Below are 22,929 nucleotides of genomic sequence, written 5' to 3'. Positions count from 1 at the left end.
AGCCTAACATCTGTAGTCTGGGGCAGCACGGTGGCTCAGTGGTTAGCACTGCAGTCTCACGGCGCCGAGATACCAGGTTCGATCCCGGCTCTGGGTCACCTTCCGTGCGGAATTTGCACATTCTCCCCATATCTGCGTGGGTTTCGTCCCCACAACCCAAAGATGTGCAAAGTAGGTGGATTGAACATGATAAAATTGCCCCTTAATTGGAAAAAATGAATTGGGTGCTCTAAATTTATTTAAAAAAAAAAACATCTGTAGTCTGGAAATTGGCAGAGTCCAGATATAAAGATAGGATCGACTGAACGCCTTGACAATTTTCAATGGACCAGAGAGAGCCGCATTAGTTTTTAGGAATGGTGCTAACAAACGCAGTGCCTAACAAACCTGATTCAATGCTTTTTAAAATAAATTTGGAGTACCCAATTATTTTTTCCCAATTAAGGGCCAATTTAGTTTGGCCAATCCATTTTCCCTGCAAATCTTTGGGTTGTGGGGGTGAGACCACACAGACATGGGGAGAATGTGCAAACTCCACATAGTGACCCAGAGCTGGGAACGAACCCAGGTCCTCAGTGCCGTGATGCATCAGTGTTAACCACTGCTCCACAGTACCCCCCCCACTCCTCCTGATTCAATGTTTGGAAGAGGTGACTCATAGAATCATAGAATTTAGAGTGCAGAAGGAGACCGTTCGGACCATCGAGTCTGCACCGGCCCCTGGAAAGAGAACCCCACTCAAGCTCAGGCCTCCACCTCATTCCTGCAACCCAGCAACCCCACCCAACCCTTTTGGTATGAAGGGCAATTTAGCATGGCCAATCCACCTAACCCACACATCTTTGGACTGTGGGAGCTGCTCACTGGGTTTGATTTCCACTTTCCTGTAATGTGTTCGTGCACTAGCTCCTGCCGAAGTCGGTCTATTTCTTCTCTTTCGTCTTCAATTTCTTTTTGTTTTTCATCTTCAAACTGCTCCCACATGGATTCTTTCTTTGCTTTACGCATTTCAAATTCTGCACGTACTTTTGCGCGCTTCTCTGTTCCCAATTCAAACTTCTCCTGAACTGTGTGTCGCAATGTTATTGATGGAATTATAGAAGGCATTTTATAGAGCAGCCAGGAAGAGACTGTTCCCTGCAGTTGAAGTTCATAGAACTGAAGACAAATTATTGACCTGATTCAGAAACTAGAATACAAGGGGCTAGAAGTCATGCTTCAACTATAACGGAGTTAAAGGCTGGCAGAAGCTTGGAACTCGATTTTAAATTAATCTATGAGGTGTGGGCATTGCTGGTTAGGCCAGCATTTATCGTCCATCTCTAGTTGCCCATGAGAAGGTGGTGGTGAGCTGCCTTCTTGAACCGCTGCAGTTTCTGATGTGTAGGAATACTCACAGGGCTGTTAAACTGAGTGGCTTGCTAGGCCATTTCAGAGGGCAATTAAGAGTCAGCCACATTGCTGTGGGTCTGGGTCACCTGAAGGCCAGACCAGGTAAGGACGGCAGGTTTCCTAAAAGACATTAGTGAACCAGATAGGATTTTGTGACAATCGATAATGGTTTCACATTTAATTTCAGATATTTTATTAATTTCTGTGCTAACAGCTCTTGTTTAATCTATTCCTTTTAAAATAGCAACTTAAACTACCCCCGGAACGGTTCTCAATAAAGTTTCACTAAGGTTCAGTTGACTGGTCTGCAAATACTCCATATAGCCCTTCCTTTGATTAAAAAAAATATATATAAATTTGGAGTACCCAATTTAGCATGGTCAATCCACCTACCTGCACATCTTTTTGAGTTGTGAGTGGGAGACCCACGCAGACACGGGGAGAATGTGCAAACTCCACATGGACAGTAACCTGGGGCCAGGATCAAACCCGGGTCCTCAGCGCCGTGAAGCACCTTCCTTCGACTTAAAGCAATGATATAACGTTAGCAGTCCTGTGGTCATCCAACATAATGCCTGTAAGCTAGAGTGGTTTGGAGAATGATGGTGTTTCCCTCCATTGCTTCTCTGAGGAGCCTGGAATACATTTTCTCTGGACCTGGCAATTTATCTACTTTCAAAGATATAAATCCTTTAATATTTGCTCTATCGACTTCCGGTGACAGTGATGTACTGAGTAGACGCACATCAGGTGGTCTCTTCCAAACCCTAACCAAATAGACACTTTTAGGCGAATTCTGCCCGAAAATTTGAAAGCAACTCGCCCTTAATTGAGAAAGGAAAGGAATAGAACCAGCATGCCAGCGAACGGGAGGCCGAAGTGATGGCAGAAGCGGTGAAAAAGGCTCCGCGAAGCAGGCGGATGAGCCGGCGGACGAGCCGGCGGACCCACAAGGTGAGGGGACCCCGGCCACTCGAGAGAGGGAGGCCGACGACCTGAGCATCAGCATCCCACCATTAGAGAGGGGTAAGATCAGCCCCGGAAGGGGGGCACCATACTAGCAGGGATAGCTAGCACAGGAAGAAAGACAGCAAGCGGGCCGCGGTGCCACTTTGGAGGGTCCCTAAACAAAGGGAGATCCCAGAGTGCAGGGGCTCGACCTCGTGATGAATGATAACCGCGGCCATTTTGGGCGGCCCCAATAAAGGGAAACCATGTAGTGCAGAAGCACATCCACCAGGTAGGTTTGGTTGAACCCGCAGGAAATGGGGGACAAACCTCCCCCACCAGATTATCTCTGGAATGTCAGGAGACTTAATGGCCCAGTGAAAAGATCCAGAGTCTTCGCTCACTTAAGAAGTTTGAAAGTCGACATAGTCTTCCTGAAAGAGATACATCTGAGGGAGAAGGACCAACTGCAGGTAAGGAAGGGCTGGGTGGGACAGAGGTATCACTCGTGTTACGGGACGAGGGTTAGGGGAGTAGCCATACTGATTAGAAAGAGGACGGTGTTCACGGCAACAAGGACGGTTATGGACCATGGGGGACGGTACGTCACGGTCAGCGGTGTCCTAGATAGAGGCACCGGTAGTTCCGGTAAACATGTACGCGCCCAACTGGGATGACACGGACTTCATAAAAAAAACCAGGGTCGAATCCCCGACATCAAGACTCACCGACCGCTCATGGTCTCCATCACCGGAGACCAGATGTGATGACCACACTGGGGTTTCTGATGACATTGGAGCCCTCTGGTGGTCTGGGACATGGCAGGGCAGTGCCAACCTGGCACTGGAAAGTTGGCACTGCCAGGTTGCCAGGGGGTGGTGCAAGGGAGCTGGGGGCAGCACTGCCAAGGGACAGGGCATGAAGGAAATGGTGAATTAAGAAGGCATTTGGCGACCCCATAACGGGGTGTCGCTCACCTGGGGGTGGGGGCATGATGCCAGTGAGAAGAGGGAAGGCCCTGATGCAAGCGATCCTTATATGTGTGCGTGACAGCGGGGCGGGGCCTGAAGCCCCGATGCCAGCCATATTGTGGGAGGCTGGGTGCTTAACTGTCACTTTGAGATTGTGACACCTCTGAAAAATGGCGCTTGGATCTTTGTGAAGCCAGGCTCGCCAACGTGTTTAGGCCCTGCCTCTCTCAGGGCTGGTGCTCCCCTCCCAAAAAAATGACTAGGTGTGGGAGGATTGCGATGGGAACTTATCTCGCCCAAAATGACAGTCATTTGTTGGGTGAATTCTCCATCAGTCCGACAATACTGGCTTTAATTACTCTTTTCCTATTTGAACACTTGTAGAAACCCCATCTGGTTTTCTGTTGCCAGCTGATTGACCCTGCACTTTGCTTACTCATCCTCTTCTGGTATATTTGTAAAACATTTTTGGGTATTCCCTGGTTTTTAGTTGCCAATATTTTTTCATGCACTCTCTTTGCCTCCCTTATTTCCTGTTTTATTTCACCCCCACACTTTTGATACTCCTGTAGGCTTTCTGCAGTATTGAGCTATCAGTCTCTGATATAACCTTTTCTTTTCGCCTTATCCAACTCTGTCTGCTCTTTGACATGTAGGGTGATCTAGACTTGGAAACTCATCATTTTTCTTTCTGGGAGTATATCTGTTCTGATTCCTCTCCATCTCTTTTTTAAAAATAAATCTCGAGTACCCAATTATTTTCTTTTCCAATTAAGGGGCAATTTAGCGTGGCCAATTCACCTAACCTGCACATCTTTGGGTTGTGGGGGTGAAACCCACACAGACATGGAGAGAATGTGCAAACTCCACACGGACAGTGACCCAGCGCCGTAGTCCCAGTGCTAACCACTGCGTCACATGACACTCTCTCCATCTCCTCTTTTAATGCCTCTCACTCCTCTTCCACTGATTTATTTTCAAATAGCTGCCAAATCGCATTTCATCTCAGGAAAAGTGTTTTTTCCCAGCTCCAAACTTAGTTCGTTGTCGATCTTTGCCCCTTTCCATAACTACGTTAAGTCTAATCTAATTATGATCACTACCATCGAAATGCTCCCCAGCTTATACCCCTTCTGCCTGCCCAGCTTTATATCCTAAAATTAAATCCAGAGCTTTTTTAAAAAAAATTCTTTCTTGGGATGGGGGCATCATTGCCAAGGCCAGCATTCATTTCCCACCCTTAATTTCCTTTAATGTGTTCATACAACATTCCTTTATCCACGAATAAAGCAGATGTATGGTAATTTAATAAGAGGAATATCGTACTTTTAAAAAATTCATTCAAGGAATATAGGCTTTGCGGGCTAGGCTAACATTTATTGTCCATCCCGAATTGCCCTTGAGAAGGTGGTGGTGAGCTGCCTCCTTGAACTGCTGCAGTCCACGTGTTCTAGGTACACCCACAGTGCTGTTAGGAGGAGAGTCCCAGTATATCGACCCAGCGACAAGTGAAGGAATGGCGACAAATTTCCTAGTCAGGATGGTGTCTGACTTGGAGGGGTACTTGCAGGGGTGTTCCCATGTATCTGCTGCCCTTGTCCCTCCAGATGGTAGAGGTCATGGGTTTGGAAGGTGCTATCAAAGGAGCCTTGGTGAGTTACTGCAGTGTAGGTTAAAGACGGTGCACACTGCTGCCACTTGTGTGTTGATGGTGGAGGGAGTGTATGCTTAAGGTGGTGAGTGGGGTGCCAATCAAGCAGGCTGCTTTGTCCTGGATATTGTTGAGATTCTTGAATGTTGTTCAGACAAGTAGAGAGTATTCCATCACATCCCTGACTTGTGCCTTGTAGATGGGGGACTGGTTTGGCAGTCAGGAGTTTAGTTACTGTCCACAGAATTCCCAGCCTCTGGCCTACACTTGTAGCCACAATATTTATATATCTGGTGCAGTTATTTGCCACTATCAACCCAAGTTTAAATAATGTCCAGGTCTTGCTACATAGGGACTCAGACTGCTGCATTATCTGAGGAGCCTTGAATGGTGCTGAATAATGCTCAAATCATTAGTGAACATCCCCACTTTTGACCTTATGATGGAGGGAAGGTCATTGATGAAGCAGCTGAAGATGGTTGGGTCTAGGACATATCCTTAGGAACTTCTGCAGTGATGTCCCGGACTGGATTGACCTCCAACAACCACAATCATCTTCCTTTGAGCTGTGTTTGACTCCAACCAGTGGAGAGTATTCTCCTTAATTCCCATTGATTTTAGTTTTGCTCTAGCTCCTTGATGCTACACTTGGTCACTCTCACCTCACCTTTTGAGTTCAGCTTTTTTGTCCCATGTTTGTACCAAGGCTGTAATGAGGTCAGTAGCTAAGTGGCCTTGGTGGAACGCCCATGAATAGGTTATTGCTGAGTACGTGCTGCTTGATGCCTGTATGTTCCCCAAATTATTAAATCCTATTGCTCTGTTATATAATTTTCTAGTGATGATGAGATTTTGCTGTTGCTTGCCAAATGGCATACCGTTCTATTTTGAGCATTAAAACCAGAATTACTGAGCGATGCTTTCCTTTAATTCATTTGGATAAAAAAACAAGGCCATTGAGAAGGCGGTGGCCAGTTGCCGTCTTCATGAACCGATGGGTTAAGGTACCTCAGTAGTGTTGGTAGGGAGTTCCAGGATCCAACGATATCATCTGTACAAATTGAAACAATGGGCTGGATTCTCCAACCCGCCGGCGGGATTCTCCGTTACGCCGGCCGGTCAAGGGGGTTTCCCACTGTGGGGCAGCCCCCCCGGGCGCCGGCAAAATGGAGAATCCCGCTGGCGGAGAATCCAGCCCAGTGTGTCTCAGAGATGATTGGGTTCCCATGCATCTGCTGCTCCTCCACCTTCTAAGTGGTGGGGGGGTCTCTGGTTTGAAAGTTTCTGCCAAATAAGCTCTTGGTGAGCTGCTGTAATGCATCCTGAGGATTGTACTGTGTTGTGACACCTTTGAATGTTGTCACATACAGTAACTGCCCATCAGCACAACTTGCCTTTTAACCTAAATAGCTGTCAAGTTAATTCATCTCTATCGCCAGTTGATGTAAAAACCTGGCATTATTCAGCTAATTGCTTTTTAATCCCCTTGCATTTAACTGGGGTGATTTGTATAATTGTGATTTTAAAAAAACCAAGCTGTGGGCACATCAATGAGTCATTCCGTGGGAGGAAATTGTAGATGTTGCAACTCCTCGTGAAGCTTTTCAATAAGTCATGTGATACTTGAACTGAGGCACTGTGAAATGTGGGTTGAGAACGGATTTGGGCTGCAGTGTATGACAGATACAGTGACTCAAAACTGGCAATTTGAGTCTGAGTCCTCGCTGGATTTCAGATCCTGTTGAGCAGTTTGGGCTGAGCTGGACATGTAGATCATTGCGGTATATTTTTCAATTAGGGATTGCAAAGGGGAGGAGATGGAATGGAAGAAATAGAGACTATGTAAGATAAACCAGAAAATTCTTTGAAGCTGCTTCAAATCCGTTAGTGTTACATTGCCAGAAGCACGGCAGAGGCTCTGTTTATGCATGTAAATGTGGTGCTCACTGCGCTTCAATGAAGTGTTGGAGGAGCGGGAACAACTCCAAGGAATTTCCCGGCCAAAAGTGTCGGTGAGGAGGGAAAGTCAGGTGCCCCAAACATCACCGGTTTTCCGATAGGTAGAGTTGAACATAGAACATACAGTGCAGAAGGAGGCCATTCGGCCCATCGAGTCTACACCGAACCACCTAAACCCACCCTATCCCCGTAACCTAATAATCCCTCCTAACCTTACTTCTAACTGTACCCGCACATCCTGTCATTGGTTTTCCACCATCCAGTCACATACGTGAAACAATGGCCCCTTGGGCAAATTAACAGGGACCCCCGCACTCGTGGGTTCGTACCCCACCTAGGGTTGTGGACAACTAGCGGAGGACAGTTGGGAGGACACTAAAGTTAGCAAAAGGAAATACTTGTAATGGAGGAAAGACAACATTCTTTTCGAAGCATTCCTTCGATCAAAGCGGGCTTCCTTTCACAACCTCATCATATACCAAAGTGCTTTACAGCCAATGAAATGCGTTTGAAGTATAGTCATTGTTGTAATGTAGGAAGGCAGCAACCAATTTACACAGAGTAAGAACCCGCAAACACCTGTGTGATAGTGACCAGATAAGCTGTGTTTCGTGAGGCTGATAGAACATAAATATTGGGCAGGACAGCAGAGAGCTCCCCTGTCTTTATTCAAAATGAGTCAACTGAGAGAGCATAAGACTATACCTCAAAAGACTATACCTCAGAGAGTGCAGCACTTCCTCAGTACTGTATTGAAGTGTCATAAGAACATAAGAACATAAGAACTAGGAGCAGGAGTAGGCCATCTGGCCCCTCGAGCCTGCTCCGCCATTCAATTAGATCATGGCTGATCTTTTGTGGACTCAGCTCCACTTTCCGGCCCGAACACCATAACCCTTAATCCCTTTATTCTTCAAAAAACTATCTATATTTACCTTAAAAACATGTAATGAAGGAGCCTCAACTGCTTCACTGGGCAAGGAATTCCATAGATTCACAACCCTTTGGTCATTCTAGACTTTGTGCTGTTGGACATGAACCCACAACGTTCTGACTCCAATGCAATGAAGGGATTTGTCTTTCACATCCTCTTGGCTGTTTCAAACTGTTTCACTGCCAATCATTTACTTTTGAAGTGCCGTAAGTACTTTGTAGGCAATAACATCATGGCCCTCGAAACAAAACAAAACTAGTTAATCTTTTTGATGTTGGTTCAAGGATGTACAAATGGCCTTCAGAGGAGGTAAACATGACCGTAGTTACAAGACATTGGAAATATCTCTTTTTTTAAAACTTGGATTTATGTATTGTCTTTCACGGTTACAGGACAGTCCAAAGGGCTTTAATGCCAATTATGTGCTTTTAAAGTGTCATTTTGACTGTTGTAATGTAAGAATCATGATAGCCAATTTGCACACAGCAAGGTCCCATAAACGTTAACCGAATAATCTGTTGGCTAAAAGATGAACATTGGCTATGACAGCAGGGAAAACACCACTTGCTCTTCAAGATAATGCTTTGGGGTCTTTTATGTCTATTTGAGAGGGCAGATTGGGCCTACACCTCCAACAGTGCAGCACTTCTTCAACACTGAAACGTCAGTGCAGAGGTGCTTACACCTCTGTATCAGGACTTGAACCAAAACCTTCTGCTCCAGAGCCGAGAATACAGAGCCTACTGAACCAATATGGGGACAAATTGCATCCAATATGCCAGACTATTAGACCATGAAGGTTCTGGGGTAAAGTCTCTGCTGGCAGGATTCTCTGTTCTGCCGGCAGCGCACTCCCATCTGCAGGTTTCCCGGTGGCGTTGGGGTGCCTACAATGGGAAATCCCATTGGCCAGTGGCGGGAACGGAGAATCCCACTGGCAGCGACGGCACAGTGAGAAACATGCGGCTGGGGAGGCGGAGAATTCACTCCTTTACCAGAAGACATGTTCTGTTAAGGATGTGGGGCTGGATTCTCCCAAATGGGACTATGTTCCCACGCTGGCAAAAAAGCGTTGGCATTTCACTCTGGAGTTTCCTATAAAAAGATCAGCCAATTCACTCACTTGCAGGGGGCTAGCAGGGACCCGGAGTAACTCACGCAGCTTTAGCTGCGGATACGGGTTCCCGCACTTCCGGTTTTGAGTCTGCACATGCGCATGGCGGCGTCCTCGGACCGCAGAGGCAGATGAGAAATGTAGGACCCCCTAATCGGCCGCGTGCCCGAAGATCCGACCGCCCCAATCTGTCCCCTGGCCGCCCATAACAGGACAAAGCTGTTTTGGGGGCCTCACGGTAGCATGGTGGTTAGCATCAATGCTTCACAGCTCCAGAGTCCCAGGTTCGATTCCCGGCTGGGTCACTGTCTGTGTGGAGTCTGCACGTCCTCCCTGTGTGTGCGTGGGTTTCCTCCGGGTGCTCCGGTTTCCTCCCACAGTCCAAAGATGTGCGGGTTAGGTGGATTGGCCATGCTAAATTGCCCGTAGTGTAAGATTAATGGGGGGATTGTTGGGTTACGTGGGTTTAAGTAGGGTGATCATTGCTCGGCACAACATCGAGGGCCGAAGGGCCTGTTCTGTGCTGTACTGTTCTATGTTCTATGTTCTATAAGGCCCCCCCACAGTGTCCGATCCTCCTCGCCCCCCACCAGGGCAGCCGCGGACTGAGTCCGCAGCCGCCAGGCGAGCTTCCTGAACGGCGATAGGGGGTTAGAATTACGCTGTCGGGAACTCGGCCGGTCGGGAGCGGAGGATCACTGGCAATGGCCCCCCAGCTGTGCGGAATACTTCGCCGAGAAGCGCCGGAGGGGTGCCAGGCCCGATTTCGGCATGAAAATGGATTCTCTGCCACCGTGCCAAACGTGATTTTGGCGCGGGGCTGCGGAGAATCCTGCCCATGGATGCGGTGTCCTGCGTGTTGGCTTGTTCACCGGACATGAAAGGGAAATTCCTGTTGTCAGAACATCTGGAGGACCGTTATTTTTTTCTGGTGCATGTTCTCTGTATGTGCTTCTTTCCCAGCTTTTTAAACATCTCACCTATTTTCACATTTGTTCGAATTGCCTTCCTGAGCTGAATCTTTCTACTCTATTGCCCACCTACCAGTTTTCATCTTTCCCAATAGCTGGTGGACTATTCAACTTCCACCTTTGTGATGACAAAGCTGTTTTCTGCTCGCTCAATGATACTTAAGAACTGTCTTATCTTTTCAGTATTAAGTGCTGATAAAAGGTCAAAACCTAAAAACATTAACCTGTTTTACAAAGTTTTGACAGTCACAACTGAAATAAAGATAGTAACTGCTAGAAAGACACCAACGGGGAGTTTCATTCCATTTGGTATCAGAATTGACTGAGCCATGATTCTACTACGTCCTGGAATCACAGTGCAGAAGCAAGCCCATCACACTCACTCTGCCTATGCAGACTCTTTGAAAGGGCTATCCAATTCGGCCGACTCTATTACTTATTTCCCCACAGCCCCGTAATTTTCGTTTCAAGCATTTCCCAATGATTCTGCTTCTCCCAGTCTGTCAGGCAGCACATTCCAGCTCTTAACAACTGACAGCATTAGAAATAATCCTCTTCATTGGCAATGGTCTTTAAAGCTGCATCCTCTGGTTACCAACTCTCCTACCATTGGAAACAAGTTTTTTTGTTACTTTATCAAAATCCTTGATAAATATGAACACCTCTATTAAATCTTCCCATAGCCTTCAGGTGCTTCAGTGCAGTCAAATAAATATTCCAGACATTTCAAAATGGTCATCACAAATAGTACAAAGGTATTTCAGTTGACTTCATCAATCATTACAATCTGAGGAGCTTCAATACAACTGTGTTACATGTAATATTCACCGTATATTTTCAATGTGGGGTACAGCCCAAGGGGGTTCGATACAATTTCCAGCCCTCAGTGCACTATTGATGAAGGGTCTTGGACAGCAACCTTTCCCATTGCACCTCTGAGGCAGCTGCCCCAAACTTTAGCATATCCCTCAGTTTGATACTGCTTACAATACATGATTGGGTGCTCCAGTAACGGTTTAAAAAATGACCTGCCGCGTTGAGTAGAGTCTGCATCATGTGCCAGGCTCAGCCTGATACAGTTCAAGGTCGTTCACCGAGCTCGCAAGACGGTGGCTCGGATGAGCAGGTTCTTTGGAGTAGAAGATAGGTATGCAAGATGTGTGGAAGGGCCAGCGAACCATGTCCATATGTTCTGGACATGCCTGAAGCTTAGGGGATTCTGGCAGGGGTTTGTGGATGTCATGTCCAAGGTGTGTTGAAAACAAGGGTGGCGCTGAGTCCGGAGGTGGCGATTTTTGGGGTGTCGGAAGACCCGGGAATCCAGGAGGAGAAAGAGGCAGACGTTCTGGCCTTTGCTTCCCTGGTAGCCTGGAGACGGATATTATTAGCTTGGAGGGACTCAAAGCCCCCGAAGTCCGAGACCTGGCTAACTGACATGGCTAGCTTTCTCTGTCTAGAGAAAACCAAGTTCGCCCTGAGAGGATCAATATCAGGGTTCGTCCGGAGGTGGCAGCCGTTCATCAACTTCTTTGGGGGAAAATTAACCGTCAGCAGGGGGAGGGGGTTTAGTTTAGTTTAGAGTAGGAGGTCAGTAAAGATGGGACCTGTAAGGGAGGAGGACGGCTTTTGCACTATGTTTATATTTTCATGTACATTGTTTATCCTGTTGTTGTTATAAAACCATAAATACCTCAATAAAATGTTTATTAAAAATATGACTTTTGAAGTACTTTTGAAGTGTAGTCGCTGTTCTGATTTGCGTACAAGAAATGCAGCAGCATATTTGCATACAGCAAGCTTCTACAACCATCATGATGGCCAGATAATCTGTTTTAATGAAAATGGGTGAAGGGAGACTTCCGGTGGCGGTGATGTCCGAGTGAGCCGCACATTAGGCGGGCTCTCACTCCGGCGGGTGTTTAGGGGCTGATTCCCCGCGATAGCGGGACCACGGACCTGAAGGAAGGTGGCAGCGAATGTGCTGAGGAGCGGGCTGCGGCACATCGAACAGCGGGAGTCCAGGAGGCAGAAGAAAAGAGAGAAAAAGGGACAGAGACAAAGAGCTGAAGAAACTTACCTGGAACCTAAGATGGCGGACACACGGACCCCGGACTCAGCAATCCAGCAGGCGCTGGATAACATGCTCCAGGTAATGAAATCCAGTTTTGAAGCGCTGAAGCGGGACAGCTTGGACCCAATCCAGAAAGCGGTGGATCAGCTGAACCAGAGGCTGGATGCGCAAGATGTTAAAGTTAAGGAGCTGGGAGAGGCGGTGGAGGAGCAGGCGGATGCGCAGTCAGTTGCGGCGCTAGAAGTTGACGGGCTGAAGGAGCGGCAGAGAAGACTGCTGGACAGAGTGGAGGAGCTGGAGAATAGAGTCCGCAGGAACAACCTGAGGATGGTCGGCCTCCCGGAGGGGGCTGAGGGAGCTGATGCCGCAGCGTTTGTAGCAGACCTATTGATGCAGCTGATGGGGGCCGAAGCCTTTCCGCGACCGCCGGAGCTGGAGGGGGCATACAGAGTGCAGGCGAGGCAGGGGCGGCCGGGCGGACCCCCCCCCCCCCCCCCGCCCGATGGTGATGAGGTTCCACAGGTTTGTGGACAAGGAGTGGGTGCTGCAGTGGGCAAAGAGCGCCAGGAGCAGCGCGTGGAACAACAGTGTTCTCCGCATTTACCAGGACCTAATCCAGGAGGTGGCTCGGCGGCGAGCAGCCTTTAAGAATGTCAAGGAGGTGCTGTTCAAGAAGCACGTGAAGTTTGGTCTGCTGTTCCCGGCTCGTTTATGGGTCACGCACCACTACTTCTCTGAGCCTGAAAAAGCGATGGACTTTGCGAGGGATCAGGGGCTGGTCCCGAAAAGAGGCCCCACGGACGCGAATTAGGGCCCGAGGACTACCGTAGGAAGGTATGCTGAATGGGCCTGGACTGCTGGTCAGCGGTTTGCTGGGTCAAAGGTTCCAAGCGGAACATTTTGGACTCTTTCCTTTGTTCATGGACATTGGTTTGGGTTTTTTTTTTCTCTTATGTTTTTGTTTTTTCCTTTTTGGGCGGATTTGTACTTTTTGTGCAGCTCGCGGAGGACACTGGAGCTGGCACGGTAACGAAGGGGGGCCGGTCAGCAAGGGGGGCCAAGGACATGGGTTGAGGGGCTTTTTGTTTTGTTGACGTCCATGCCTTCCTGTGCCAGTGAGTTTGCTCCAGTGGGTTGGAGAGGGGGATGGGTCGCCGGGGAGTGGGGAGGAGGACGGGGAAACAATGGGAATGAGACAGGAGGGCGCCGGAGTGTTGAGTCACTGGGCTAGCAGATTGGTTAGTCAAGGGAGTCAGGTGGGGGGGGGAGAGATCACAGCCAGTGGATGGCAGGGGTGGGGGTATCGGGGGATGTTGTTAGGGGGGAGGGGGGTTGTTCTGCTGACGTGGGAGAGACTTGAAATAGGCACTGGAAAGGAGGTCGAGGGTGGAGGCAGCAAACAGGTGGGCCAGGAATGGCGCGACGCATGGGCCGGGGGCCGGCCCGAAAAAGGCTATGGCTGACCAGCGTGGGGGTGTGGGGGGGGGGGTGTGTGTGGGTTATGCCCCCCGACCAGGCTGATCACCTGGAACGTCAAGGGACTGAATAGGCCGGTTAAGAGGGCGCGGGTGTTCGCGCACTTGTGGGCTCTGAGGGCGGACGTAATTATGTTGCAGGAGACGCATCTGAAAGTGTCTGACCAGACCAGGCTAAGGAAGGGCTGGATTAGCCACGTCTTCCACTCGGACTTGGACTTGAAGTCCAGGGGAGTGGCAATCTTGATCAACAAGCGGGTGCAATTTGAGGCGGAGGGCATAGCCGCAGACAGGGGGGCAGATACCTGATGGTACGGGGCAGACTGGAGGGGAGAAGAGTGGTGCTGATAAATATATATGCCCCGAACTGGGATGACGTGGACTTCATTAAAAGAGTGCTGGGGAAGATCCCGGACCTGGACTCTCGCAGGCTAATAATGGGGGGGGACTTTAACATGGTCCTTGACCCGACTTTGGATCAGTCGTGTCCCAGAACGGGTAGACTCCCAGCAATGGCAAGGGAGCTGAAAGGGTTTATGGAGCAAATGGGGGCAGTGGACCCCTGGAGAGCCAGACAGCCGACAGGAAGGGGCTACTCGTTTTACTCGCACGCCCATAAAGGGCAGAGATGGATAGATTGGTCAGGGAAATGGGTCGGATAGATGAAGAGCACGCGGAGTCCCCAGGGGAGGTTTTACTCAGGGAGAGGCAGAGACTACAGGCGGAACTGGGGGCACTGTCCACGAGTAGGGCCGTGGAACAGCTTAGGAAGGCGAGGGGCGTGGTGTACGAGCATGGGGAAAAGGCTAGCGGACTGTTAGCGCAGCAACTCAGGAAGAGGGAGGCGGCCAGGGAAATAGGTAGAGTGATGGATGGGGAGGGGCGCAAAGTGGAGGACCCGGCAGGATTGAATAAGGTATTCCGGGACTTCTATCGCAAGCTGTATACTTCGGAGCCGCCGGAAGAACCGGAGGAGATTAAAAGGTTTCTGGATGGGTTAACACTCCCAAAAGTGGATGGGGGGCGAGTGGATGAGCTGGGGGCCCCGATTAGAGTGGAGGAGGTATTGGGGGGCCTAAAGGCCATGCAGTCGGGGAAAGCCCCGGGGCCGGATGGATACCCAGTAGAGTTCTATAGGAAGTTTTCTGAGCTGGTGGGCCCGGTCTTGGCAAGGGTTTTCAATGAGGCAAGGGACAGAGGGACCCTGCCACCGACAATGTCGCAAGCCACTATATCACTGATATTGAAGCGGGGTAAAGACCCGGAGGCGTGTGGGTCCTACAGGCCAATCTCCCTGATTAATGTAGATGCCAAGCTCCTGGCAAAGGTACTGGCGGTTAGAATGGAGGATTGCATACCGGAGGTGATTGGGGAGGACCAAACTGGGTTCGTGAAAGGTAGGCAGCTGGCGGCCAATCTGAGGAGATTGCTCAATGTGATAATGATGCCCCCGGCGGGTAGAGAGGTGGAGGTAGTGGTGGCAATGGACACCGAGAAGGCCTTTGACCGGGTGGAGTGGGACTATCTATGGGAGGTGCTTGAACGGTTTGGGTTCGGAGGGGGACTGGTGAATTGGATCAAATTATTATATCAGGCCCCGAAGGCCAGCGACAGGACTAACAGAGAAGTGTCGGAGTACTTTAGGCTGTACCAAGGGACCAGACAGGGCTGCCCGCTCTCCCCGCTGCTGTTTGCGCTGGCCATAGAGCCGCTGGCGATTGCGCTGAGAGCCGCAGAGGGATGGTGAGGGGCGGGGTAGAACATAGGGTCTCTCTTTACGCAGATGACCTGCTCCTGTACGTGTCGGACCCAGTGGCCGGGATGGGAAGTATACTGGGAATGTTGAGGAAGTTCGGCCAGTTTTCAGGATACAAATTAAATACGGCCAAGAGTGAAATATTTGTGGTACAGGCAAGGGGCCAGGAGAACAGATTGAGAGGGCTACCGTTTAGGCTGGTTGAGGAAAATTTCCGGTATATGGGAGTCCAGGTAGCACGAGACTGGGGCAGGCTGCACAAGTTAAATTTGGCCAGGATGGTGGAGCAAATGAAGGGAGAGTTTCGGAGATGGGATGCACTCCCGCTGTCGCTGGCAGGGAGGGTGCAGACTATAAAGATGACAATCCTCCCTATATTTCTGTTTGTTTTTCAGTGCCTCCCGATCTTTATCCCACAGTCCTTCTTCAAAAGAGTTAACAGGGTGATCATGAGCTTTGTCTGGGCGGGAAAATCCCCGCGGGTGAAGAAGGCGATGCTGGAGAGGAACCGCAGCGAGGGAGGGCTGGCTTTGCCGAGTCTGATTAATTATTACTGGGCGGCCAACATCGCTATGATAAGGAAGTGGGTGGTGGGTACAGGGTCTATCTGGGAGCGGGTGGAGGCGGCTTCGTGCAGGGGCTCCAGCTTGGCAGCCCTGGTCACGGCTCCTCTACCGCTGCCGCCGGCCAGGTATTCCACCAGCCCGGTAGTGGTGGTGACCCTGCGGATATGGGGCCAGTGGAGGAGGCATGTAGGGGAGACGGGGGCGTCGGTTTGGGCGCCAATCTGCGACAACCATCGGTTTGCCCCCGGGAGTATGGATGGGGGGTTTCGAGTATGGTGGCGGGCGGGGGTGGGAAGGGTGGGTGATATGTTCCTGGAAGGGAGCTTTGCGAGTTTGAGGAGCTTGGAGGAGAAATTTGGGCTGGTATGGGGAAATTATTTTAGGTACCTACAGTTGCGGGACTTTGTTCGTAGACAGGTCCCATCTTTCCCACGCCTCCCACCAATGGGGATCCAAGATAGAATAGTTTCTGGGGGGGGAAGAAGCGGAGGGTAGAGTCTCTGATATTTATACGGTGCTCATGAGGGAGGAAGGAAGGGTCCCAGACGGAGGAACTGAAACTTAAATGGGAGGAGGAGCTAGGCGGGGAAATGGAGGACGGGCTGCGGGCAGAGGCCCTGAGTAGGTTAAATTCGACCGCGACATGTGCCAGGCTCGGCCTGATTCAATTTAAGGTCGTTCACCGGGCCCACATGACGGTAGCTCGGATGAGCAAATTCTTTTGGATAGAGGACAAATGCGCTAGGTGCGCGGGAGGACCAACGAACCACGTTCACATGTTTTGGGCATGCTCTAAGCTTAGGGGGTACTGGGAGGGATTTGCGGGCATCATGTCCCGGGTGCTAAAAACAAGGGTGGTGATGAGTCCAGGGGTGGCAATTTTTGGGGTTTCGGAAGACCCGGGAGTCCAGGGGGAGAAAGAGGCCGATGTTTTTGCCTTTGCTTCCCTGATAGCCCGGCGATGAATACTATTGGCATGGAGGGACTCAAAGCCCCCGAAGACTGAGTTGTGGCTTGCAGACATGTCGAGTTTCTTGGGTATGGAAAAAATTAAGTTCGCCTTGAGGGGATCTGTACAGGGGTTCGCCCGGAGGTGGCAACCAATTGGGCACAATGGTGGAACTGTGGTTAGCACTGTTGCCTCAGAGCTCTAGGGTCCCGGGTTCAATTCCGGCCTTGGGTGACTGTCAGTGTGGAGCTTGCATATTCTCGCATGTCTGTGTGGCTTTCCTCCGGGTGCTCCGGTTTCCTCCCACACTCCAAAGATGTGCAGGTTAGGTGGATTGGCCATGATAAATTGCCCTCAGTGGGGTTAGGTGGATAGGGTGGAGGTGTAGGCTTAAGTAGGGTGCTCTTTCCAAGGGATGGTGCAGACCCTGTGGGCTAAATGGCCTCCTTTTGCACTGTAGGGATTCTATGATTCTATATCAGATTTTTATGATGCAGTGCTTCATTACATATTTCTGATTTATAAAGGAGAAATTGCTTCAGTTGAGAACACGAGGTTTGACTTCAAGAAGCCAGTGGTACTTGGAAACCGTATTCCGAATGAGTTGGCCGGAGGTTTTGACCACAACTTCTGTTTAAACTGCTCAAAGCAACGATCACCTTGCGCAAGGTAACCAGCCTGGGAAAAGGGATTATATTTGTCTTGAATTTGGGTAGTTACACAGCAGATTCCTTTTGCACAACCCATTTTCTAATTTTGCACTTTTTGAGCTGTTGCCAACACTTGTGATGTTGTTCACTTTTTAAAAAAAAACTTGCATTACTTCTTTTAGTATTTAAATTTTCCCCCCCTCATGCGTACAAGAAACATATTTCTCACACTTATTGTCATGGATTGTGTATATTATAATGCAACGCTGAATCAATAATTCATTAACAAAACCCCCAGGTGTCGATATTATTGCACTTACATCAATCTTCTTCCAAGGCCTTTCAGTGTTTTCATTCCAAACTCAGCTGCTGGGATTCGGATCCAATTTAAGGAAAGATTGTTGGACGGGGACAAAAAAACTTTATTTAAATGCTGCGTTTCATCACCTTAGATGCCAAAAACTCTTTACAGTCAATGAAGTATTTAAGAACACAAGGCATAGGAGCAGGCCATTCAGCCCATCTTGTCCACTCAACCATTCAATCATGGCTGATGTGCTTCTCACCCCCATTCTCCTGCCTTTTTCCCATAACCCCTGATCCCTTATAATCAAGAGGCTATCTTTCTCTATCTTGAAGACAGTGATTTGGCCTCCAGTCTTCTGTGGTAGAGTTCCACCACCCTCTGGCTGAAGATATTCCTCCTTATCTCAGTTTTAAAGGATCGTCCCTTCAGTCTGAGGTTGTACCCTCTGGTTCTAGTCACTCCTACCAGTGGAAACATCCTCTCTGCGCCATTCCATTTAGGCCTCTCAATATCCTGTACGTTTCAATACGAATTCTCCATGTCCTTCTAAACTCCCAATGAGTACAGACTCTGAGTCCTCACCCACTCCTCATATGACAAGCTCTTCATTCCAGGGATCATTCTTGTGAACCTCCTCTGGACCCTTTCCAAGGCCAGCACATCCTTCCTTAGAAAAGAGGCCCATAACTGCTCACAATACTCCGAATGGGTCTGGCCACTGTTGTAACGTAGGAAATGTGCCGGCAATTTTCACACTGTAAGATCCCACAATTTGTAACATAATGAACAGTTAGTCTGTTTTCGTGATGTTATCATTAGCCGCTATCATTTTTGATATGCTCTCACTAGGTACTGTTGTCCTCCCTGCCATCATCACCTCCCTGCAACAAAACTACTCTTTACCCCCTCTGTCTTTGCAAATTACCACCCCATTTGCAAGTGCTCTTTTCCTAATGTCTTTTGAATGTGTCGCTGCCTCCCTAATCCGTACCCATCTTTCTCACAATCGGACCTCTCTAATCAGGTTTCCGCCCCTTAGTGATCTTGAGCAAATTCATGTGACTTAGTTTGTGACTGTGACCGTGATGCACTATTGCTGCTCATTCTTTTCGACCTATCTGCTTTGACACAGTTAATAACACTATCTTCCTTGAAACCCTCTCCCCTGTTCAGCAACTGAAAGAGATTACTGTTGTCTAATTCGAGTCTTACCTTTCCAGTCAAGGGAACCTATTCCTACACCGTTAGCACCAGAGACCACAAGGATCCAACTTTGGCCTCTTATTTTTCTTGCTGCTACTAGCTGACATTATCCCCAAAACAGATCAGGTTCTACAAGTATGTGCAACCCCAGCTCTGTCATCATCACCCGCCTTGGCCCCAGTCATCAATTCCATCCCCTTCCCTGTCCATAGTCTCAGGCTGAATCAGACTGTTGCCAATATTGGTGTTGTGTTAGATTGTTTCAACCCATCTGCAGCTGAAACCTCAATCTGTGTTTTTGGTACCTCAGAACTTGACTATTATGACATTCCACTTTGGGCTGCTCATCTCTCCTACATAATCTGAAGCTCATTCAAAACTCTGCTGCGTGGCCTCCTTTCCTCGACTTCCCAGTGCTTGCTGACCTGTATCAACAGCTCTGCTTTAAAATTCTCATCCTTTTTCAAATTCCCTCGTGGCCATATCTCTGTAACTAGACCATGCAACCCTTTGGGGAAACCTACATTCCTCCGATTAGTCTCTTGTGTATTGCCCCACTACCTTCAGCTGTCTAGGCCCTGCACCCTGTCGCTAAACCACACCACCTGTTTATTCTCCCCGAAGACCCTCCTTATCTCATTGAACATGTCCCTTCCTTTGCCTCAGTGTCAAATTCTGTCTCAGTTATGCTTCCGTGGAACTAGGGATGTTTTGATTCTGTAAGTAGATGCAAGTTGTTGTCCATCCAAGGAGATAGGCAGGGGCTCAGTTTAATGTCTACCCTGAAAGCCAACACTTCTGGCAGTATGGCATTCCCTCAGTATTGTACTGAAGCGCCAGCCTTAGATTTTATGTTGTAGTCTTTGGAGGGGACTTAAATCCAGGGTATTTGTGAAACAAAATCAGCCAACAAGATAAATTGGGGCAGATAATAGAAATATAAAAGCAGAGTTGTGTGGTGACTTTGATGTGACATGCAGCTGAATAGAGGAATGTTGGTGAATTGCCAATGTTCGGGTCTCAGTTGCTGTCGGTCAGATTAGAGCAACCTGGCAGCATTTCTCCCTCTTGAACCACGAGTGGAATGTAGACTAGTGAGAAAAATTAGGGAACAAATTTGTAGTACTCAAACGGATTTCCAGTGAAAAGATATTATTTTTACAGGGTTTACCATCAGCCAAGTGGCCGGCTGCTGCAGATCGAGACTACACAGCCAGGAGTTCAGTTCTACACGGCTAATTTTCTGGATGGGAGCCTGAAGGGCAAAGGAGGGGCCATGTACCCTAAGCATTCGGCTTTTTGTCTGGAAACCCAAAATTGGCCTGATGCGGTAAACAAGGTTAGGAGGGAGGAAGGGAAAGAAATCATGAATATTTTGTGTTTATTTTTTTTTGTCATGAAAGAATTCCGCTTGAACAAAGTTCGTTAACTGGCCGTGCCCCAGGTTACCATCATGAAACCAGCTCATTGATAAACCATTTATCTCTAACTTGAAAAGAAAACCACAATACTTCCTGTAATATTGCAGAATTACTGCTGCTAAAATGAAGATGATTTAGCAAATTAAGACCAGTTGCAAAAAAACAACTTAGCAAAGTCTCTCAGAAGCATTCAAACATGCAGAATGTTTGATGAGTGCAAGTGTATAGAGTTGGGTGGAAAACTGAACAGGGAGTAGGCTGGACAATGTTTTCAGCGCACAATATTTACTGCTTCGGAGAGTCAGATTTTTAATTTGACGCTTTCAAATGTTTTATGTTGCAGATGAATTTCCCAGATGCACTGTTGAGACCTGGCGAGGAATATGATCACACAACATGGTTTACGTTCTCTGTACTTTGAGTGTATGGGCAGTTATGTTTCAGTCACCTTACTTGAATCAGAACAGTTATTTTTATCTTAGTTAAACAAAGTAAAACATAAAATTATACTAAAGTTGATAAGGAAATACCAAGCTTGAATGAGTTGAATCATGTATTTATCCACTGTGCCCACAAGAGGGAGTGCAAAAACCAGAGCTCAGCAATATATACCAAGGATGCGGATTAACAATTTATCTTGATTTCCTCCAAACCAGAGATGCCTTAAATTACATAGCTCTTCGGATTGTTTGGCATAATGCCGATAAAAAGACTTGCACTACACAGCCAGTGAAGTACTTTTGGAATATATCACTGCTATAAGTGTAGGAAAAGCAGTCCTGGTGGGTTTACCAAGTTGGAGGAGTCCTGTCCCAGCCCAGGGCACAAATATATTCAATGCATTGAGTAAATTGTCTCCTGTTACCATAGGGATGTTACCAGAATTCTAGATACCCTGGATACTATAACAAGTAAAATGGATCAGAACTTCTAACCTGTGTAAATTTGTCTTTTATTAAAAATTACTTAAACTGGAAAGTGAATTTTCTTTTGCAAAAGTACCAAAGATTTCATTAATTTTTCAGCTTGTTTTCCAGTTATTAAAAGCAAGCAACTCCGAAATAAATATGTAAAAGTAATACTTGAATCTTCAAAGATAAAATTACTTGAATTTATGTCCAGTGACATAACAGTATTTCCACATCACATCTATACTGCACTATTCACCTTTATTTTTCTGTACATTAAAAAAAGTTTTTATTCTCCATTTTCACATTTTCCTTCAGAATTTACTCCCCCAACAAGCAGTAAATGGTAATAGATACAAAGTCAATACCCTTAACATCAACAACAATTCCATCCTCCCACCACCCCAATCAATGGCCCACCTGTCAATATATGCATCAAATGAAACAAACCCTCCCACGCTGGAAAAAACAAACAAGAAAAAGGAGTCCGGAATCGGCCATGGTCACCATTAACCTGTAGGACCCCCCCACCCACCCAACCAACCAACCGACGACAATCAATGCCATCCAACCTCCAAAAGAGTACCATAAATGAAACCCAAGTGTTGTAAACCCCCTCCCCATCCCAACTCCTCCCCTCCACTTCCTCTTGTAAAAATCCTCCCCCCCACACAACCTCGGTTCCTTCCCCCCAACTTTCCACCCCGACTAGACCCCTCGGACCCTGTTCTGCCAGGCTCCGATGTCGCAGCCCCTACCCCCCCCACCCCTGTTCACTGGCCAGCGTGGAGGCCCCCGTCCGGGTCTCTTGCCCCCCTCGCCCAGCCCTAGGAAAAACCCAGAAGTCCCCTTTAGCGCACAAACCCCACATATACACCCACACTCCAAAGAACCCTCATTACAACTGAAAGTCCCATTTCTTTCCTTGTCCAAATATATACGTTGGCTCCTATAGCCCATACACCAGCACGCAGTGAAACAACAAAAAAAAAGAAAAACCACAGTCATGAGGCTACATCGGTACATGACCATTTCTCAATTCTGCCACAGTCCTTCTGCCTTCACAAACTCCTCCGCTGTTTCCGTCGTCCCAAAATAAAAGTCCTTGAACTTGTAGGTCACCCTCAGCTTCGCTGGATATACAATGCCGCACTGCACCTTGCTAATGTACAGCGCCCTCTTCACCCGGTTGAAGCCTTCTCACCAGCTCCCACGTAAAGTCCTGGTATACGCATATACCAGCTCCAGCCCACTGCACCACCTGCTTCTGCTTAGTCCAGCACAGGACCTTCTCCGTTATGCTGTACCTACAGAAGCACAGAATCACTATGCTTGGCGGCTCACTCGCCTTTGGTACAGGCCTCCACGACCGATGAGCCCGATCCAGCTCATATCGGGAGGGATCCTGCCCCAATAGTTTCGCCAACATCGTGGCAAAATACTTAGTCAGTCTCGGTCCTTCCACCCCTTCGGGCAGCCCCACAATCCTTAAATTCTGTCGCCTGGATCTGTTTTCCAGGTCTTCCATTTTGCCTCGCAGATCCTTGTTGATCTCCATCACCTTCTGCATCTCCTTCCCCATCGAGGTAAGTTGATCATTGTGCTGCAGTAATGTCTCTTCCACTTCCTTCAGCGCCTCGCCTTGTTCCCTCACCTCCGCCACTACGCTTGCCACTGCCGTCC

At 48.3% G+C, this 22,929-nt stretch overlaps 1 protein-coding gene across 1 annotated transcript in view; it reads left to right on the top strand.

The window, feature by feature from the left end:
- Positions 1-21,316, top strand: part of galm (galactose mutarotase) — a 79,794-nt gene extending 58,478 nt beyond the window's left edge. Inside the window, exons 5-7 of the mRNA XM_038804495.1 lie at positions 17,285-17,426; positions 20,082-20,256; positions 20,682-21,316. Coding sequence (XP_038660423.1) covers positions 17,285-17,426; positions 20,082-20,256; positions 20,682-20,759 — 395 coding nt within the window. The 3' untranslated portion in view covers positions 20,760-21,316. The remainder of the gene's footprint in view (positions 1-17,284; positions 17,427-20,081; positions 20,257-20,681) is intronic.
- The last annotated feature ends 1,613 nt before the right edge of the window (positions 21,317-22,929 follow it).

The sequence above is a fragment of the Scyliorhinus canicula genome, chromosome 1, assembly GCF_902713615.1.
Source record: "Scyliorhinus canicula chromosome 1, sScyCan1.1, whole genome shotgun sequence".
In the NCBI taxonomy this organism is placed as follows: domain Eukaryota; kingdom Metazoa; phylum Chordata; class Chondrichthyes; order Carcharhiniformes; family Scyliorhinidae; genus Scyliorhinus; species Scyliorhinus canicula.
This window is presented reverse-complemented; position numbering and strand designations above follow the sequence as displayed.